Source organism: Nipponia nippon, unplaced genomic scaffold (genome assembly GCF_047370975.1).
Source record: "Nipponia nippon isolate SJK-2023a ecotype South Korea unplaced genomic scaffold, ASM4737097v1 scaffold_2, whole genome shotgun sequence".
In the NCBI taxonomy this organism is placed as follows: Eukaryota; Metazoa; Chordata; class Aves; order Pelecaniformes; family Threskiornithidae; genus Nipponia; species Nipponia nippon.
In genome coordinates, this window is record NW_028262336.1 from 76,908,915 (window position 1) to 76,930,028 (window position 21,114).

General features: G+C 37.1%; 1 protein-coding gene across 2 annotated transcripts in view; it reads right to left on the reverse strand.

Annotated features, from left to right (window-relative positions):
* The window catches only part of GPC5 (glypican 5), a 768,836-nt gene that overhangs the window by 735,791 nt on the left and 11,931 nt on the right, over positions 1 to 21,114 (reverse strand). For both annotated transcript variants that reach the window (XM_087758947.1, XM_087758946.1), the window contains exon 2: positions 13,154 to 13,315. In XM_087758947.1, coding sequence (XP_087615073.1) covers positions 13,154 to 13,315 — 162 coding nt within the window. The remainder of the gene's footprint in view (positions 1 to 13,153; positions 13,316 to 21,114) is intronic.

A 21,114-nucleotide genomic window follows, 5' to 3' on the forward strand; every position in this document is an offset into this window, starting at 1 on the left:
ATTTAGAATGTGTTTCTTGCTTCATTTTGGTAGAACATCAAATAGACTTTTCTTGGTCTTAAGAATTTTTATTTTAATTTTTCAGGAAAATGTTGTAACGCTGTTCACACACTGTATGAGATTTTACATTTTTAAATGATAAGTAAAGAAAACTATCACTTGTTCTCAATTCTCAACATACACGGTGAGAAGATGCCATGGTTGTCCTTTCACTGTTTCAGTAGATACTTGCATGTAAATGGATCAAGTTAGGGAACTAATCCTTACAGCTTCTAGTGGTAACGTGTTTCACTGAAATTTAAAGCTAGATGATGCAAAGAAGAGAGGAATCATAGTCTCTGCAACACAGTCAGATTTTCTTCTCTTCAGGTTACATAAATAGTAATGTCCTCATTTGAAGAGCAGAAAAGAAACTTCCCAGATTCTCTACGACAACCAGCTGATTAACTGGATAAATTGATTTCTTAATACTGTCTTTGACTTCCCCCTTCCTTTCCGATAGAGTCATTTTAGGTTGTAATCTCTTCAAGAAAGGACTATTGGTTAGGGTTGTACACTGCGTGGGTGGGGGAACTGAAGGTGTAATGTTCTATAGAAAAGAAGAAATGAAAAAGACCACACCTATTTCCCCCTTTCTCTCTTCTCCTTCTTTCTTCCTAACACCCTAATTCTATACTTCTCTCATTATTTCTCTAAGGTTTGGCTTTTTAGGATTTATTCATTTCTGGTTTGTTTATTTGTTTTTTTTAATCCATTCCCCAGTTGATTGTATTGATCGGTACACAGACATAAGCTGATGCTTGGATATTTTTTAAAGATCTTTAATTGACATGGATATTTTAAATTATTTATGTCACTAGTATAAGTGCTCTTGATTGGTTTTATAAGAGGAGCTGGGTTTTGAAAAGATACGCAAAAAACTTTAGCCTTCCCAAATCTGCTTGACAGTATGCTCCTGTTCCAGTTGCATTAGGTACCATAGCAACTGCAGGGAAGGAAGCTGAGTATCAAAGAACTACTTCAGCTAGGGAATCAAATCTGTAGTTAGTTAGAAGCAAGAACAAACCTACGATCATGATTTTTTTTTGCCCTACTACCTTGTCTGTTCTGCATCTAATTCAAAAAGTGTGATGTTCCTGAAGAGCAGCAATTTGAATTGCAATTTTTTTTCCCTTTTCCCCCTCAGGCTCCAGGGACTGTTCTGTAATGGTGACATTGTCTAAGGCTTTAATATAACTTAGTCCATTACTTTTAAAATATAAATATACAATATATACAGTTTATGTAAGTAAAAACTGTACACTGTTAATGTAGATGTAGTCATTGGAGTTACTTAACTCCATTTAAAACAGACATATTTGATCTTATGTCCTTTGACTACTATGGGACCAAATGCCCCTGCCTCACATGTAGACACTAGACGTGCACATCCACACTCTGAAAGAGTGAACTTGAATCTTTTGCCCAAAATATAGTGGCATTTGCTTTTCTTGAGGTTATGCAAGACGTCCTCCATCGGATCAGCAGATATGACAGAGGACAAACAGGTCCAGCACCTCTCTGTAGATGCAGGCCTGGAAGACAGACAGGATGCCCTATGACAGCTAAAACAGCCCTAGATAGACGCCTGTTGTGCAGCTGAATCAAGCCCTGAATCTCATCCCAATGATTTCCTGTTAACACCTTTGCCTCCGAGAGGCTCACGCTGCACTATATCACTAACCTTTTGTGTTCTTACACAGTTACTTTCTCTTCTCCTCATGGTCCCCTTCTAGTTCATCTTTCACATTCTTGGCTATTTTGTCTCACAGTAACACAGCACAGAGAGAGGAAGCAAAAGTAAAGTTCTTTAAACCAAAGGGGTCATTAATCTGTTTCACAGTAAGGCCTAAGTGCAGTGAGTGCAGGAAGGACTATATTTAAATCTTAAATTATAATAAATACTCAAGAAAACATTATCTTTAAAAGAAAAACAGCAGGTTTATGATCACCAGGTGTAAAAGCAAGAAAAAAAGCCAGCTTAATGAACCATTAAATATAAAATGGAAATATTAAACGAAGAACTAAATCTTTCCCAAGGGGGTAATCACTACAAAATTTCCTTAAATATTAGCTTCTACCTAATAACACAATAAAGGAAAAGGCCCTGAATAAAAGAAATTACAGATTTTAATCCTCTACTCTGAAGGAAACCCTTAAATTAGATGGCTATTTCAATTTATTTCTAAAGCAACAAGAATAAGTTGTGAAGAATCAAGTCCCTCATGGGACTGATCAAAATTGAATTTGCAGTTTCCTCTACTATGCTGACAATCATTTACAATAAAATCAGAATGAGAAAGGGAAATGGTCTGTGAGGACCACTGAGCCACGTAATAGCTTCAGTATAACACAGTCACACAGCAGAAAGTAAATTAGAATGTAAATAGAATTTTAATATGGTTGAACTAGGCCTTATTTTGCTTACAGGATTCTTGCTTGCAGCTTTTAAGTAACATATCAGGAGTGGCAAAACTGAGTACTCACTGGTGATAATCAGATGTTTTACGTTACCAGCAATTTGTTCAAAATAACATGAGGTTAAAACTGTGGTAAGCAAAAGCAAGAAAATTAGCTTACAAACTACTTAAGTTTAAAATTGCCATGACATAATGGGAGCACAATGCAAAGCTATGCTGTAACTTAAAATTTCTAGTCCCATTCTGTACATCTGCAAACCTTGCAAATTATAACTACATTATCCCATCTTACAAATCACAAAGACCTTGTAGGTACAACATAAAGAACCAGGAATACTTCAAATATTTAATTATTTTTAGATCTCTAACAGTAAATAAATATATTTATGCATATATACTGCATTTTACACAAGCACAGAACAAAAACAAGCTATACTCCATTGTAAAAATAAACACATTAATTTGATTTGAAAGAAATTTTCTCAGCCATGTAATAAGCCTGATCTTGCAGAACATCCATGCTATACTTTGCACAAGTTTATCTCATCCAAAACAAGCAGCCAGCCCACAGCTATCACAGTGGTGGTAGTGAAAGGGAACATCCTTTGGAATTTAGATGCATCTCTCTTTATTCTTTAAGAAAAGTTAGTAAATTGGCTCCCATTCAACACATAATTCCTTCTTTTTAAAGTCCTGGTGACCATACAGGATCTATTAAAAAGGGCAACAACAGAATTAATGAGATATGGAGAACTGGAAGTATATCCAGCCCAGAGTTCATACATGCCTTGAAAAAGTACTTGTTCTAAGGTGATTCAGGCCTGGCAGGTGGAACTATGCCAGTGCAGACTATATTTATAGATTATACAAATAATTAAAAATACTCACTGGAGCAGCAACACGCAACCTTCCTTTGTTGCAGATGAGTACCCTAACCACTGAACTACAGAGCTAATTTTTCACTTTGCTTCTGTCCCAATGAATATTAAGTAGCTATACAGACCAGAACAGCTGCAACAGAGAAGTCTGAGAGTTATACACTGCAAAATAAATAACCCAGAAAACAGCCAACTCTCCTCAGTAATCTGCTGTATTTTTAGACACTATCCAAAAATCCTACATAAATGGCTACTGTACATGTGCTGAACGGCTGTGCAGCTGATCTACAGAAACTCTGTAGCATTCTGTATGGTGAACTGCTATGCATATACATTTGAAATGCACTTACAGAGTGAATATAAAACCTTCGCTTCTGGAACTCCAGGATCAGCAGATCTCTATCACGGCACTCCTCTAGTCTGCACAGACCTTAATGCAAGCTGAGATTAGTAGACTTATTAAAAAATGCCAATACTTGTATCAATAGCTCTTTTAAGACTTGAAGTACAGTTACCAGCTGATGACCTGTTTAATATTAGTAAAGGTTTGTTTCATTACCACTGTTAAAATCACTATGTCACCTACTTCATGACATGAGATGGACATACCTTTCTGCTTCATTCCAGAAAAAGAACAGAAAGAAAACTAGATAATCACTTCCTATTTTGCAGGTAGGCAAACTGACGCATGATAAGCAAAGGGGTGAACAGTGGGTTTCACATACTGTGTATGGAATCTACTTGCACATTTCTACCTCTCTGGCAGGAGGGAAGTTGTTCACTCTGAGCAATAAGCCACCGTGCATTTACTTCAGGATAAAAACAATCACCTCCAAGTAGCTGATAGGCTGGAAACTCAAATATTGGCTTATTGCTCAATAGCCTGCTTATGTTCCCAGACCTTACTCACGCCCTTGAGCTACATTAGACGGGGTGGATGTAACATTTCAGAGAGTAGGGAACTTCTGAGGGCTGTTACTTTGGTGTGTATAATATACACATTGGGGAACAGCTTCAGACACCTCAGTGTAAGTATCTAAATATTTGAAATCTAAGTGTCCAAGTTTTCATTGCAGTCAAGGGTGACGCTGGGCTCAGTTCAGTTGTCTAACCACAGGTGATGTTCTAGTGACATTTGACATGCCCTAAGGTATCTAGCAATAACTTCAGATTTTTTTTTTCTCCACAGGAGCAAAATTCTCCTTCCAGGTTTTTGTTCGCTGTGCAGTTCTTTTTTTGCAGAATTCCTGGTTTAATTCTTGCTTTATTACTCATCATCTAATTTTTAAAGTACAGGTGTAGTTATTTACAGGAAAAAAATCAGTATTTGGTTTGTTAAATTTTGTAATATTGTATTCTAATGTTTATTGGATTAATTCTAATTTGATGCAGTTCTATCCTCCCTCACTTTTCCTATTTGCTGTTTTGACAAGATGGTTTTCTAATTAAAAATGTCACTCAAAATGCTATTAGATTTACCTGCTTTAGATGTAAAAGCATCTACCTTTAAAAACTCTACCGAAACCCATACAATTTTAGTTCACTTTTGCTGGGAAGAAGATTGTTTTTACCTCTCACAAAGCCTTTGAAAATGCAGTAGATGATTTCATTTCTCCTAAGCAGTATGCCAGGTTCACTGAGATGCAATTTGAAAAAAATAGGGCTAAAAATAAGACTTTCTACATTATAACAACTGTAAACTCCTTGAATTTCCCATGTGGAATATGTAGTTCATAATAGTGTAATTACTAAGTATCTGTTCAAGTGACAGTGTACAGATTTAGTAGCTCTATACACAACAGTTCCACTGTAAGAATAATAAATAATGAAATCATATTTCATGTACAAAGTTTTTAACAAATTCAAGTTCTTTTAACACTGAAATAGAGTATTCTAAATTTAAACCCAACTGCAAGCATCTTTATGGCTGAAGCAGTCCATCCCGTTATGTTATGGTAGAGAACTGTGTTACCTTCTTGGAAAGAAATTAATGAACCCTTTTTTGTCACATCATAGCACCCATACATTAAGCTTAAAACCAGTTAGAACATTCAATTCCTTTAACCTTTGTTTGTAAATTGTATTTTAAGCCTGTCATAGGGCTGAGAAAAGCCTGTTGAGCAGTCTAATCTATCCCCTGGCCCCAAAGCAGAATCAGTCATATCTACAACATAAGGCAGCTGTTGTCTTGTCCAGCTTGTTTCTAAGACCTCTGGACATGGAAACCCCCCAAAAGTTTAATCAAAGGCATTTTAATGTTGTCACTGGAAAATATTTCCTCATATTGAGCCTACATTTCCTTTGCTACAGTATGAAACCATTGCTTTTTATCTACTACATGACAGAGTGCAGACAACTACTTTCTTCTATGTAGTTATCACCTATGTTTTTGAAGGAATAGCGTAATTCTTCCCTAGGTTTCTCATTTTAAAGGAACTATGGCTGTCCATTTTTTTAAGTTACAGGTTTAGATTTCAAAGCATATCTTTGCTCTCTTTTTTCCAATTGGTCCATGTCTGTCTTCAAGTAAACCACCCAAAACTGAACACCGGTTCTCCAGTTTATCAGTGCAAAACAGAAAAGTTTCAGTTCACAAACCTTCTCTGCTGTACTTCTGTTTAAGAATCCAACAGTGACAGTTGTCTTTCTCACAACAGCATGAAACTTATAACTTCTGTCAGCTTTTGATCCACCATTACTCCCAGAACTTTTCCTACAAAACAGATCTGTTCCAAGTTATGGCCCATCCCATTATGTCTTCCACTGTTTCTCCCCAATTCAATGTTGCACCTTGCATTTGTTCCTGCTTAACAACATGTTTTTCAGACTTTGTCTCCACCTTGTCAAGATTATTTTGAGTTCTGTCTTTCAACAAGACTTGACTTGCTGATGTTTTTTCGTTTTTTTAAACAGAGAGAATAAAAATACTAAGTGAAGACTTTTCCACATGTACTTAGAAATCTTGGAAATCTAGAAGGCTACAGAAAACGCTGTCTTTGAAACAACACTAAACATTCATTCTAAACTACCAAATTTATAGTGCCTTCTTCTATTGGAGTTCAGTCTTCTTTCAAACTCCTACATTTTGCCAGCAAATCAGCTTCCCAAAATTCTCAGAATAAGCAGGAAGCAGGCACCCACAGTTCTGTGAAAACAAAAACTTTCTATAGCCACTGCTCCCAAGGGAATGATTTAAATTCATACTTCACAGTTTTTTTCTAATGTATGAGCACTACATAAAGTATAAAAATTCTAAATTAGCATACGTCTACACCGATCACTGTGTTACACAGACGTAAACCAAAATAGTGCTTAGCTGGGTACTAACAAAAATGATTATGAAAAAAACGTAGTATTCACCAAGTATGAGAGTCTGAACAGTGTACCTGTATCAGTGTAACTGTAACTCAGGTATTATTGCAACTAGAAGAAATAATTAAGTGATGGTAAATAAACATAGGCTGAGACAAGAATCCATGAGCACAAGTGCACATTAAAAAAGTACAATTTAAGGAAAGACTGATGTGGTGAAAACTGTTATTACAGAAGCCCATTAAATCCCTGCGTATATATACCCCAGGAATGCCTGTAGTACAGCACACATGTATGCAAATAAGTATCTAGAAGATAAGAATGAGATACAATGGAAGTAAATCCCTCTAGAATGATAAAAGACTTGCTTGCAATATAGAAATAAAACTCAGGATTAATAATGAAATTTTAAGTATTAATCTAAATCTCCAGACTTCTGCACTTACAACAGCCCCTTAATGCTGCGTTTTATGTATATATAGACACACTGGGTCCAATTCTAAGTTATACTAGCATACTGTTTATCCTGCTTTTGTATTATAAAGGAATCAAAATACCATCTGAATTGATGATTTCTGAAGTTATAAGGTTTGTATAACAGCTTTGCTCCTTAGACCGACCAGTGGGTATAATCATTTTCCTGCGTTATTAAAATTCCCTACTTCCTCAGTCCATAGGGGAACACAATCGTAGCTGTGGGGAAGGTCTGCAGCACAACAGAGAACGAGGAGCATAACTCTGGTGAACCAGAGACATTTTTGAGACCCTTATCCCTCAATGTAACAACAGAGTGACAATCAGGTGTCTTAGCCTGTTCACTTTTTTGACTTTTAATAGAATCATTCAGTTTAATTTAATCAATAGAAGTTGGGATTCACTGGTATTTGGATTTTAGCTTATTTATATCACACTTGAAGTACAAAGGATTATGGAGCCGAGAAAGAAGAAAATGTTGGAACTTCAAAGTAGTGCTTCGCATTGCAAATGATCTAGAGGGCAATGTATAATTTGAAACCATAAGTGAGATACAGCAGCTCTTGCTGAAAGTGTTTTCTGATTTTCAAATCATTCTTCAGAAAACGTCACAAATGGAAAACAACTGAATCAGTGCCAGGGCAGATTTAGTTTTACAAGGACGAACAGATATTCCATTATTTCTTATGGCTTACCATGCTACCAGAGAAAGCAGCTCAGAAGATTTCAACACATTTTCTAGTTCACACAATTTATTTTAGCTACTGACTACAACTTTATCATATTTAAATGCAGTCATTGCACTGTGACCTCAAACAATATTATATAACTTGACTTCACTTAATTCTGGTCTAGGATAAAGTGGACATTGGTTTATCATGTAGTAATAATTTCACAGAAGAACATGAAACTGCATCAGGAAAACCTAATTCAATATACTCCAGAACTTACATCACAAATGCATTAGAGTTTTCCTACATAGCAGTAAATGTGTCAGGAAATGCCGTATTGAAGAATGTAGTTTATTACTTCGTTCTTACAGAAGCATACTTGCCAAGTCCACTGTTTTGGTGACAGGTTGCCACATTCATAAATGAGTCACAGTTCCATATTTTTAAATCAATTGTACAGTGCTAGAGTTGCCAAATATAGTAGCACAAAGAAAAGTCCATTTGCTTTCAGACTCTAAAACCTCATTATTATCTCTGAATTTCCCACTCAACCAGACAAGCTGCTATCTTGTTCCATGTCATACACTGCCACTTTTTAAATGGTTATGAGCTCTCTGTGTGGAAAAATAGTTAAGTGACACAATATCTGCTATTCTGTTGCACAGAGCTCCATCCCACTCCAAATCACGAGATTCTTAGATGAGTATTCAATTCCTCTCCAAGTTGTTACAAACCATAGGGATTTATTTTTCCCTACACAAAAACCGGCACTGCATTGTGACTATGCAAGGGCTGACCCTGGTGGCGCTTGCTCCTCTTTTGTTTGGAGGTATAAACAAGGGTCAGTGTGAACTTTGAGTAACATCTAAGAACTGTGCAAAAGGAGCGTGTGTGTGTGCATGTGTGTATAGGTCTACAGCATATAAAATAAAGGTTAAAAAAACATTTATTTTCATGGTTACCACTTGAATGGAGATGTTATGGCAATCCCTGTACAGCATTCACGATCTTTTTCTCAGTTATTATTATGATAATAAATATTAAAAATGCAGAGATGTGCAAGAATGTTATCCTATCAAAATAACTGTCTTGAAACATGATTATCATAGCTTAAGTTCTCTAGTCACCTTTTCCAAGGGAAGAATGATTTCTTGCTCTCCGTAATATATCCGTAATATATCTCCCACTTACCAGATTAATATCTTATTTAAATTCACTCTCACCTACCCTTACCACTCCTCAAAGGTATTAAACAGAAACAAGATTCACAGTGAAAAAGAAAATACACACTGAAATACCCTGAAATGTAAGGAAAATCTGTAACAGTACTTGCTAGGAAGCAGTACACAAGTGGTGCAATTTGCACCATGTAGCTTGACATGACCTAAGAGACATGGAATTTTTCCAACATTTGAAAATTGTCAATAGAGAGTTACTGTCAGCAGGCAGCACTTAACACAATATAGAACCACAGGATTTTAGCAAACATTAGAAGGTGATAAAGATATGTCAATATATACCTATATTTACTTTCATATAAAGATACCTGCACACACATACAGTTAATAGACAGATAGACAGGCAGACAGATGCCTCATTTCACAAACACAGTCATCCTAAAGTAGTTAGTCATCCTGAAGTACTCACGATCTCTAAACTGTATTTAACACAGAGAGAAAACACACCTCTGAAGACCTCCAGAGGCAGACACAGAATACTTATTTTAACTGCCTACCTCTCTCTACTGAATATGTAAGAAACTGAGAGAAAACATTAGCTATTTGTTCTGTTTGGATCCAGTCCACCTCTTTTAGGACAAAGCATCCAACCTCAACAAACTTCAAAAAGAGGCAGGCGACAACAGTGGCAAAGTCCACGACACCTGCTGCCCTCTGTACAAACCCCAACAATCCCCTTCATGCTTTCTGCGTAACTGCTGAGATGTCTGTCCAGTTGCCAAAGTAGCAGAAAAGGTAATTGCACTCCTAGCTGCACAGCCCAGCCTCAGCTAAACATAAAGGGAATGCCTAAAGATTTGGTGGTGTACACTGAGAGAGACTCTACACCCTATCTGCAGTAATCCAGATTGGAAAGGACCTTCAGGAGGTTTCCAGTCCAAACTCCGGCTCAAAGCAGGGTCAAAACTGAATTCAGACCAGCAATAATGTCTTAGTATGTTCCTCGAGTTCAAAACCCAAAAAATTTCAGCAGCCTCTTTCTATGGTTTCTGAATCTGAAAATATTTCACTTGAATTTTAGCTAGCAACGGTAGGAATTCTTCAAAGATCAGTGATATGTTAAACTGCATGTTCTTCCACAAATAACTACTTCAAGGTTAAACAAGGTTTTAAATCTAAATAATACCATAATCTATAAACCATGTCGCTAAGCACCACATCTACACGTTTTTTAAATACCTCCAGGGACGGGGACTCAACCACTTCCCTGGGCAGCCTGTTCCAATGCCTGACTACCCTTTCGGTGAAGACGTATTTCCTAATATGCAATCTAAACCTCCCCTGGCTCAACCTGAGGCCGTTTCCTCTCGTCCTATCGCTCGTTACTTGGGAGAAGAGACCAACCCCACCTCGCTACAACCTCCTTTCAGGTAGTTGTAGAGAGCAATAAGGTCTCCCCTGAACCTCCTTTTCTCCAGGCTAAACAACCCCAGTTTCCTCAGCCGCTTCTCATAAGACTTGTGCTCTAGAACCTTCACCAGCTTCATTGCTCTTCTTTGGACATGCTCTAGTACCTCAACATCCTTCTTGTAGTGAGGGGCCCAAAACTGAACACAGTACTCGAGGTGCAGCCTCACCAGTGCCGAGTACAGGGGCACTATCACCTCCCTGGTCCTGCTGGCCACACTGTTCCTGATACAAGCCAGGATACTAGTGGCCTTCTTGGCCAACTGGGCACACTGCTGGCTCATATTCAGCTGGCTCTCAACCAACACCCCCAGGTCTTTTTCCACCAGGCAGCTCTCCAGCCACTCCTCCCCCAGCCTGTAGCATTGCATGGGGTGGGTGTGACCCAAGTGCAGGAGCCGGCACTTGGCCTTGTTGAATCTCATACAATTGGCCTCAGCCCATCGATCCAGCCTGTCCAGGCCCCTCTGTAGAGCCCTCCTGTCCTCAAGTAGATCACCACTCCCATCCAACTTGGTGTAGTCTGCAAACTGACTGACGGTGCACTCGATCCCCTCATCCAGATCATTGATAAAGTTATTAAACAGAACTGGCCCAAATACTTCTTTACATAAAAGGAAATTAAAGACAAAAGTACTAAAGCATGTACTTCAAAAATACATATAAAATATATATACTTCAAAGTATATGCTTTGAAAAATATTTGTTTAAGAGCAAATGATGAAACAAAGTCAGTGGGAGAAGTAAATAGTGTTATGCTACATATTTGGGAAGGACTGCTTGCATTCCTGCAACAAGAACTGCTTACACGCGTTTCACCAAAAAAATGAAAAACTATAATTCTCAAGCAGTCCTGAAACCATCCCTCCATAGGGATGACCTATCATCACTAGGCTACAGAGGCAGGCTCCTTTCTTTGGGTCAGTGCTTCTTGAATTCCTTTCTATGCTGTAAAATGGCATTACTGAGAAAGCGAAAAGTGCATATGTCACACATGAGCCTCTGAACTGGTGTTTAGGGCATCCTCCTGGACTGGCAGGTGATACAATTTGAATCTTTACAAGCTGAGAAGGGCCTAGAACCCACACCCTGAATAACTGCTCAGATTGTACCTGAGGGAAGTACAACCATTTCTCCTCAAAGGCATGCATGTATCCCTGTCTTTCAGGAAGGACTCACCTACAGGGGAGACGTACACCGCATGCACTCTGAAAACACCCCACCGACTGAGCCCCTCAGGACATAAAAGCAACAGAAATGTACTTTCTGGGTCCTGATTTCACTTAACTTCACTTAAATGTGACTTAAATCCCAGTCTTGTGAAGACTGAGAAATCTTGGGATTGCACAAGTATGTTATCTAGATACCTAAGGGTTTTTTTGTGCATTGTTGTTTTGTTTTTTTTCTAGGGGTGGGGGAAAGGAGGAGGTGTTAAAACACCAAGGCAGAGAGTACAGCCCTCACTTAACAAAAGTACAGTTGGTTACTGAGCTCTACAGAGTCTACAGCCCTAGGTCAGCAAAGCAATACAACACATTATACTATTATGGTACAAAAAAGAGAGCTAATATATGGAAGTTGGAAGGAAGAGGGAAGGCAGAAGAGAGGGAGAGAGAGATTTCTTTGCACATTTTACCAATGATCTCCCGATCATGACACCCATTGACAGCTGTGTCAGGCAGGCTAAATGGCAATGCTCCCAGAAGTAGAGGGCAACTGCAACTTGTTTTTAGCATTAGACAGACAAAATTTCAAAAAGGGAGGGCTTTAGGACCCCAGAGTCAACTTTGCTGGACACTTTATGACTCTAGGCAGTTGTTGACCTCTAGTCTGCTAACCATTTTAGCTTCACAGGTTAAAAACGAGAGTCACCAGAAGGACAACTTCCTAAGCCTGTAAGAAGTTACGATCTTATCCTGTCCAGCCAAGTGGTCATTAAGGCCATAAGTACACATTAATAGACAAATTACAAGACTGTAGGGCTTTGTCCTCAACACATGTGAACTCTATATCCCTTTCTACCATATACGGCCTCATATTGGCACTATTTCTCACATCTTCCCAGCTCCTAACCAATTTCTGCATTAACTTATGCCTTATTAATTCAGAGAAAACTGAATAGTATTCAGGGTAATTGCTAAAAGGCAATCCCACCACCAGCCCAAATAACTATTAATTTATCACATAGCTTCCTATCGTGCATTGGAGCAACTGTCACAATCTCCAATTTTTTTTTAATTATTTTTAGAAACTCAAATTTTTTTTAGAAACTCAAAAGCTTACAAAACTAGAACCAAAAAATGAACCTCAAAACCAAACTACACAAGTATTTCTATTAGAACAAGACAACGAACACAGTGGGCGGAAATACTGGAATAACATCATCTCTTTAGTAACACTTGCAGGCAGTAATTTTGTATATTAGGATCATCCAAATTCAAGAAGTTCAAGAGGAATGCCAAGTTACTGGTTTACAATTTAAATCAAAGAAATTTCTTATTTTTTCTCAAATATCATTTTTTAGAAGTCACAAATTCCAAAAGCAATGCAGTTTCTAATCACCTGCATGATTTAATACTCCTTCTTTGAAAGCATAAAAGCATAGGCACAAGCTAAAAATTAACAGATAACTTTTATTACATGCATAAACTAATCAAAGATGCAAATCAAGAAAAGTATGAACAAGTTTGGAAACAAAAAGCGGAAAGCCTTACCTTGAAAAGCAGCTGCATTATGAGATATTAAAAATTTTAATGTAGCACTTGATGTTTGAAGCACTTGCTCTATATCTTGCTTTGCTGCAGTCTGATATCGTTCTTCCATCTTTTTGGTACAGCATGTTGGATTTTTAGAAGTACAAACCTGGAGATCAACCCCTAGAGAAAGAGATAATTACACTGATTACTACAAAACAGAAGTATGCAATACACACATACATAGAAAACAGTTAAATTTTTTTTAACATAGGTATAGACACATAAAAGAAATACTCAAAGCTTTAAAGACATCTGGTCTTGTTAAACAAAAAATAGAAGGGCATACTAACTAAAATTCTGTGGCAAGAGTACACACTTTTTACAGTTAATTAATATCATATAATTTCCTTGACACTGTAATCTTATTCCAGCTGTGAATATTGCTAACTAATGTTGGTAAAATACATTGGATGTGCATTGTACATCATCTAGAATACTGAACTGCTGGGCCAGCTCATGGCTGGCACTATTGTTCTGTAAATATTGGACTGGAAAGAGCTAACTGCTGCTAAACATTACAAACACACCAGTGGAAAGCCCATTCTTGATAGGAGCAGTCCTAAATTCCACTCTAATCTCTCTTACTGTGTCTTTCTCTAATGTCTGGCATTCCCATGTATATGTCATGCTGATTCACTACTTCATTAACAGGTCTGGAAATGTTCCTAGAAAGGAATACCTTTTCAAATTTCCGGCACACAGAAAATTCAAGAGTGGCAATTCAGTACTGTTATAACAGCTTTCTGTTTCATATTTTTTTTTATAACTGGAGCATAGTCAAGCATAAAAATACCTTATTCACCTTCCTTATTATTATGTGGTATTTAAAATCATTTTTAGACTGTATCTAAACAATGCTTTCCAAAATGAGGAAACAAACATTTCATGAAAGAAGAGATGTGAAAATTTAAATTATATTAATACAAAATTTAACTGTCCAATTCAAATTCTGTTCTCAGATATGCTGTTTCACCGACAGATATCACAAGATTTCTAGCAAATATAGTGAGAATTTTTTTCTTATCTGCTTTGTGGACTAAATTCTAACTCTGCGGTTGTGTGTATATGCATCAGTCTTTCTTCATAATAGGTAAAATGGGAAGATCATGATTGGAAGAAAAGAAATAAGAAAGTCAAAATTTAAATCCACATCACACTTGCCTCTATACTCGCTTTGAGCTCTTACGCCACCTCTTTGTACTTAATCTTTTCCCTACCACTAAACCCACAAGATTTAACATTCCTTTTAAACCTTTTTTCCCCCCTATTTTTCTCTGATAAATCATTCTAAGGTAATATGAATATAGTTATAGGGAAAGGGAGGCTTCACACATGTTGCACCCTAAATATTCCATTAGTTATCCAAATTAGGTGTTTTAAATAACACATTCCAGAAAGCTAAGAAAGAAAAGTCAAGCTGAATTGGAAGATTCTGGAAGAATGGCAAAATGTTTGAATTCATTATATCAAACTTATGTCCCTTTATCCACGTGTTGGTTGAAGCAATCTTAATGAAGGGATTCCTGGCCCTGGAACTTCAGCTACACAGTGGGAAAAAATGTTATTATTTACATACAGTAACCCCAATCCTGAAGCAGGAACCCACTATGTCATATTTAGACACGCAGAAAAGATCCAGAAGATTCCTTAGAAATCATGTTTAGAAAAGCATGAGACCAGAATGAAATAGGTAAATGATATGGACCATAAAACAGAGTTATCCGAGTCCTGGATGAGGCTGTAGTGTCGTAGAGACATTTGTCTCTACGATACTACACAGAAGTAATTTTATACCCATGACAAATTTCCCTTGCTAATTGCAGATAACATGGTCTCAGATTTGCTGAACATTTCCTTCTGGAATTGATGGTTTCCGTCTTCACAACTCCTGGTCCCTCCATCCAAAAGCAGGTGTGGAAAGAGGATATGTTTGAACCTTCTGTAGTATTAAATACTACAGAATTTCTCTTAATTTTTAAAGGATCTTTTCTGCTTCATGCTTTAGGTCATATGATGTAAGTTTTCAGGCAAAACGAATTCATTTTAGTGGGAAGTGTTGCTCAGGAATTGATATAATTCCATATTTACGAAGACAAAAGTTTGACTCCATATACACAAGAACAGTTTACTTCCCATGGTAAACACATGTGCCTTGAAATAAAACCATTTCACAGACATAAGCAGCAGCAAATATTATGTTAAAGGAAAAGCAGTAGACACTTTAAGAAATCCTACTACCATACAGAATTCACAAAGTGGAGATTGCCTTCATGGTAGCATGCAAAAGTAAGAACGTAACCTCTGGATGTGAAAATGAACTAAGGCAAGTGATATCTCTGTGAATCTCTTTGAAGTGGTTGCCAGCAGCAGTTTAACACACAGTGATTAGTACACCTACAAGCCACAGTCCAGGAAGCTGAACACCTTCACTATCACAACAGAAAGTTAAAACTCTATTCTAACGCAGGTATGAATCACTGAACTTCTGCAAATATTAAGAAATTTTATTTCTTAAGTGTTATACTCTTGCTACAAGATACCTTTTTCCTCATACAGCTTATGTTTTTGAAGGCTATTTATCTTCATCATTTATTTAAAAACAGAATTTCCATGTTCTTCAGTATGTACATTTTTACAATTTACAAACTAAGTAATTTCTCCTGCCCTTTACAAATCTCTTACCATGTGAAAATGTACATATTCCATCCTCCGACATTCCAATTCAGCCAAAGAATGAAAACAAAGCTGCAAAATTAAGATGGCCTATTAAATTATCTATTTATTAGCTACTCTAGTACTTATGTTATGCATGCCAAAGAAAATGCTTAGTGTCAGAGCCAGCCTTAAACAAAGTTGCTTGCCTCCAAGCAACATTAATGAGCATCTTAAAATAATTTTATTATGAGTATTAAAAATACAGTTCACCAGTGCTCTACAACCTCAGAATCCATGTAACTATCTATATACAGCCTCCCTCTCCTCCATCTCCTACTGCATGCCCCATGCTTCCCCAAGCCAGATTTCAATCCTTTGACCCCACTGACTCCAACCTCCGAATCCATACCAGCTCTCCAAACTGAGGCCCCTGCACTGCTGACCATCCCCCCCTTCCTACAGCATTCCCACATTCCCAGTCCTAGACACCACGACCCCACGCCCAAAATACTGAAGACTCCTCTCATCTGACTTTTCCTCACAAAATAATGGCATGCCCTGCAGTAGTCCAAAGCACAGCCCAGGATAAAACAAAGCAGACGTAAAAGTGATATAATGCAGATTAGCTGCTCTGGGTACAGATCTCTCTGCAGAGGGCAATTGCTGCAGTGCAGCTAAAACTCAGTAAAAAGTGGGGAAGAAACAGCAGTGAGAATGGACCAAGTCATGGGACCCCAAGCAACCACTTCAGATGCTTGTGCTTAAGGCTGGACACATCTAGGATTTAAAACAGGCAAAGCTGGAGCTTGAACTACATAAAAGTTTGTTTTTTCTGCAACCTAGAGCTGTAGCTCTTATGATTCTTGTTTAAAAGCTAAACCTTTGTATCAGGGCAGTGGTGATGGCTTCAGCAAACTTTGGTTCTGGAAAGAGATAGCAGGTTACTCAACGGAATGGGTCAAGAAAACAGATCAGTGGTGCATGACTCAAAACAAGAAATGTAAGGATTAAAGCTATGTTAATACTACCTATTCCAGATGTGAGTTATGCTGCATGTATATAAAACACACATAACTTCAGGTGCAATAACTCTAAAGCAAAATATGTCTAAGTTGACATTGTTTAAAGAAATAAAACACTGCGAGTTTCTATTAATCTTTTTAAATCCTCTTGCTCATGATTAGATACATTTACTGTCATACTGAATACTAATTAATTTAAATATTAGCTACAGCAAATGAGAATTTTAAAATAACATACTGTTAAAACAGCAAGCAGCAAACTGGACTAATATACCACCTACCTACAAACAAATTAAACGAATGATAAATAAGCCTGCAGCAATATTTACTCATCATACCAGAAAGGTCTATCCATCGGTATGACACGCACTTCGCTCTCACCCTTTTTTTTTTTTTTTTAATTCTCAAAGAGTTTATCACACAAAGAAGATCACACTATGAGAAAAGCCAAGGTATAGTCTGTAGTATGCCAGCAGCAATACACCTGACAAACATCAAGAGAAAAAAATGTTTATACTGATAGCAATATTCCCAGTATTGCATTACAACAGACTTTTTTCCTTTTTAGTTACTGAATATTATCTTCTGTTTGTAACAAAAAAACAACTCACTACTGTTGAAAAAAGGCAGGCAGCTACCCAGTCATGTAACAGACACTGTAAAAGAGACGAACCATGTTATTAAGTTGTTTGGACACATTTCAATGCCGTAGCAATTTCAGACTTACTGTATTCTTTATTCCTCTATATATGTTCTTTAGGTTCTTTTCTGAAAAATAAAGGTTTTATTTATGTTTTCTTATTTAAAAACAGATTCTGTATTTAATTTTTTTAATTATTTGTGCATATGATTTCCTTTACTAACCTTCAAACAAGTCAGCAGAGAGCTCAAAAAGAAAGAATTAGTCATATAACCTGATCTATTAGTGTTTGTCTATTGGTCTCACGTTGACAAACAAGCAATTTTACAGTTCTTTGCAGTACATGGTTTTTCTTAAAACTCCAATTTCGCTGTTCCAGGAAAGTCTTTTATCTTCATAAAGAAGTTTCTAGCTAGCATGACTTACGAAGAAAGAGTGGAGGGGGGCCAGAGGTCACTTGTGATACTACAAATCTAAGACAGAGAGATTTTTTAACCCAGATGCATGAATTTTGAGGTGTTTTGTACATCATTATTAACACTGCTGCGCAAATTTATATTTCGTTAACTAATATATCCATTAATTTAAGTACAGCTGAATTGGGACTCTACTACGGAAATATCCTATTAAGAGAATATTTTTGTCCTATAAGATGGCCTCAAGAAATAGAAGCTGAAAAGTTAGGCACAAATTCATAATTTCATCAATTCATCTAATCACACTAACATCTGCATTAAATTATGAACTCCTATGTTGCTGAAACCTCTAGGGCTATCAGAAATTTTACTATGTGATATGTGCTAAATTCATGTCTGACCTTGCCCAAAGCCCATCTTTGTCAGGAAACATGCTCATCACCTACTTAAGAGACTATCTTTGTCAGGAAACATGCTCATCACCTACTTAAGAGACTGAACAGAAGCTAACTCAGAACAACCGCGAGCTTGGCTTTCCCTCAAAGCTCCATCAGTTTTATGGGGACAAAAACACTAAACAAATTATTTAATTTCTAGACATCCAGAAGATAACCACTGCTCCTATATTATTCTGAAAAAGGTCTCTCCACTCTTCCTGCAATGTGCTCCTTCAGTTTACCACTAGTGCTGAGATTCCTCATGATAGCTTTGGCTTTCAAACCCTTTTACTCTACCAGATGCTGGAAGCAATCATTCTCAACATACTCCTCTCATTTTCAATTTCACAAAGCAGCCTGAGAAACCCAATCCACTCATTTCATGTACCTCTCTTTCATGAATATTTAATACAATTATATATTTATATAAAAATATAAATATTTATTTTCTAGCACAATTCTCGGTAATTTTCATATTTCTTAATTTCATACTTTTTAAGTTTAATATGCCTACCTATCCTTATTTTCTTCTTAACCTCAGAAAATTTTAAGTATGATTATAAGAGCCCAACAGATCTATCAGAATAAGAAACACAGCAGTAGTTTGAACTAGAATTAAACGACAAAGAGGAGGATAAATTAATCTAGATTAATTTTACTAAGCATTGTCTACATTAGGACTTCATTGTGTTCTTCTTCACGAGCTGAAAACGTGATCATGAAGAAAACAGAACTATGCAGTGCCACACTGAAGACTCACAGACTCTGCTACACTTTTCACAACTTGCTTCTCTGTAGTGATGGAGCGTCCAATATACGCATTTTCCAGAGATGAACTTAGACAAAAAAGTTAGCATATCAATATGCAATACATTTTCAAGGCCACAAACAGAATTAATGAATTAATAAAGCATAGAAAGTTTTAAAAGCAGAAAAACTTCGAAGGTTTGACTGTTAATTTGCAGGTGGAACATAATGAATACACTCGAGTCTGTTTTTCAGGGCTAGGTTAGCTATTTTAGTATAGTTAAAGTGAAAAGCATTAAGAATTGGTTAATTAAAAAAATTAGAATTAGGGACTTCTGTATTAACATCATCAACAAGAATTTAGATTTTCTAGCTGTTCTCTAGGGGCACATACACAGAGATCGATCTTTACTGACTATAGTTCTGAACTAGGTCTATGATCTGAAATACTAGTCTGAAATATCAAGTATATCTTTTTTACAGCATCACAGAAGTGTTTCCATGGTACTTCAAAGTATTACAAACAACTATTCTGACTTTATGACATATGCCATTAGCTTGTTAAACAAAGAAGCAAGGTTTGTAAGTGGCTGGAATAAGTTTGATCCAAATGGAGCACAGACAATGCCTTTTCCTTTTTTTTTTTTGTTAATGACATCTGTAAACATCCTCTCCTTTTTTTCTCTTCTGTGTTTTTTATTTGCGTGTGTATGTGCGGTTGTGGGGGGAATCAGCTATATGAGACTGGCAGTTAGCTAAATCACTGAAGAGCCAGAGTAAAATTGTTGGCTTGCTGCCCGTTAGGGAAAAGGACGATGGCAGCAGCCACAAGGCAAGAAAGACAATGCCATAAAAACCCAACTAATGAAGCAACCCTTCAAAGTATGCAGAGCGCTCACCTGAAGCTGGTAATTCATAGCTTGTGATGTTCCCACTGCTTTTTTTTCCTGCTCTGAGTGGTGTGCAGAAGGGCAATGCACAGTAATCAGAGCACACCGGTAGAGAAAAGGGGCTCCTGAATTTTAACCTCATCAGCACCACAGCGGTGGGATATCATGAGAATTTCGTTTGTGATTTCTTCAGGAAGTACAAATTCTGTTTGGTAATTATTGGTCTAGGCTCTGCCTGGCCCTGGGCACATCTTAGCTGTGGGATGCAGCAGCACTCCCCAGATATGGAGTCCTCACATGCATGCTGGCCATGTTTCAGCTCCATACTGAGCTCCAGGCACTTGACGTGCCCCCCAGCACAGGGGTAGGAAGATTTACCCACACAGGCTATGAGGGAGCTGGGGCAGACACCAGCCAGTGGATGAACAGAACTACAGGGTCCTGCCATGCAATTTTCACACAGCCTCCCTATCTCCCCCTCTCTCCTTGTGTAATTTCAGGGCTAGTATACACTTTGGTTTAGTTGTTATTGTAGCGAAGATTAATTCACAGATGTTAAAAAGGGGAAAGTGCTATATAGTTGTTTAGCTTCTAGCATTGATTAAAGTCAGTGACATTAAATACACACAGAGATATCATGCTTCTTCCCTGAATCCCTTCCCTGAAAATGTAAAATGTTATACTCTTGATTGGCTTTAGGCTCTGTATTTCCTGATCAGAACTAATTTTTGTTCTTTTTGACCTTCACTTGAGAACACATTTATCACAGCAAGGTCATTATGTTTAACTCAATTCTATTCCTAGTGCAGAATAAAAAGAGAAAAAAAAAAAGAACGCCATGTTTTCCTGTTGCTATCCTCAGTTGGAACATACACCAATTTGTTTTACTAGCAACATAAAAGCATTCACATTTTACAGGGCTGAATCAGATTAGTTAGTAAACTTTTACATGTTTTTTCTTTTAATGAAAAGGTACAGATTTCTTGAAACTACAATTTTTCTCAAATTTTACCTAAAAGAGAACAGGTAAAGCACGATTTAGGCATTATGTGACATGTTCTAATTTAAGTTAATGCTTTTTATGATTATTTAAAACTCATTTCATTTATTCT